The sequence below is a fragment of the Trichechus manatus genome, unplaced genomic scaffold, assembly GCF_000243295.1.
Source record: "Trichechus manatus latirostris isolate Lorelei unplaced genomic scaffold, TriManLat1.0 scaffold00213, whole genome shotgun sequence".
Classification (NCBI taxonomy): Eukaryota; Metazoa; Chordata; class Mammalia; order Sirenia; family Trichechidae; genus Trichechus; species Trichechus manatus.
Genome location: NW_004444149.1, coordinates 294,209 through 295,501, shown reverse-complemented (window position 1 = coordinate 295,501; position 1,293 = coordinate 294,209). Strand labels below are relative to the sequence as shown.

General features: G+C 52.4%; 1 protein-coding gene across 1 annotated transcript in view; it reads left to right on the top strand.

Annotated features, from left to right (window-relative positions):
- Positions 1 to 1,293, top strand: part of LRRC71 (leucine rich repeat containing 71) — a 15,040-nt gene that overhangs the window by 12,875 nt on the left and 872 nt on the right. The window contains exon 10 of the mRNA XM_012559108.2: positions 82 to 203. Coding sequence (XP_012414562.1) covers positions 82 to 203 — 122 coding nt within the window. The remainder of the gene's footprint in view (positions 1 to 81; positions 204 to 1,293) is intronic.

Genomic DNA, 1,293 nt, shown 5'->3' with positions numbered 1-1,293 from the left:
GGCCAGTCTGGAGTCTGGAGGTTGGCAGAGGCACTGGAGGAGCCAGTGTTAGATGCCATCTGGCCTGCACCCATCCCCCAGGGAACCGCATCACAGAGGTGGGGCTGGATGGCTTCCTCACCGCAGTGCGGTACCAGGTGCAGTTCTCCAAGTCCAAGGCTGCGTCCAAGGGCCCCGTGGGGCTGCTCTGGCTGTCGCTAGCGGTGAGTCCACGTCAGCCTCTTCTGCTGCTGCTGCAGGCAGCTTCTTCCCATTCCCAAGGAAGGTCTGTAGTTTCCCCAGTTCCTTATATCACAATATAACCTCACCCCTCTTGCTGCAATCACTGCCTTTTCTTCCTGTCCTAACCCACCCTGCCAGGAAGACGTCCTCCAGGAGGACTAACTTCCATGCTCCCAGAGGACTAACTTCCACACTCCCAGAGTAATAACCTCCACCCTCCCAGAGGATTAACCTTCCTCCTCCTAGAGGACTAACCTTCCTCCTCCCAGAGGACTAACCTTCATCCTCCCAGAGAACTAACCTTCATCCTCCCAGAGGACTAACGTTCATCCTCCCAGAGGACTAACCTTCACCCTCCTAGAGGACTAACCTTCATCCTCTCAGAGGACTAACGTTCATCCTCCCAGAGAACTAACCTTCATCCTCCTAGAGGACTATAGAGGACTAACATTCATCCTCCCAGAAGACTAACCTTCACCCTCCTAGACGACTAACCTTCACCCTCCTAGAGGACTAACGTTCATCCTCCCAGAGGACTAACCTTTATCCTCCTAGAGGACTAATCTCCATCCTCCCAGAAGACTAACCTTCCTCCTCCCAGAGGACTAATCTCCATCTTTCCAGAAGACTAACTTTCCTCCTCCCAGAGGACTAACGTTCATCCTCCCACAGGACTAACCTTTATCCTAGAGGACTAACATTTATCTTCCCAGAGGACTAACCTTTATCCTAGAGGACTAACATTCATCCTCCTAGAGGACCAAAGAGGACTAACCTTCATCCTCCCAGAGGACTAACCTTCATTCTCCCAGAGGACTTTCACCCTCCTAGAGGACTAATGTTCATCCTCCCAGAGGACTAACCTTCATCCTAGAGAACTAACCTTCCTCCTCCCAGAGGACTAACCTCCATCCTCCCAGAGGACTAACGTTCATCCTCCCAGAGGACTAACCTCCATCCTCCCAGAGGACTAACCTCCATCCTCCCAGAGGACTAACGTTCATCCTCCCAGAGGACTAACCTCCATCCTCCCAGAGGACTAACGTTCATCCTCCTAGACGACTAACCTTC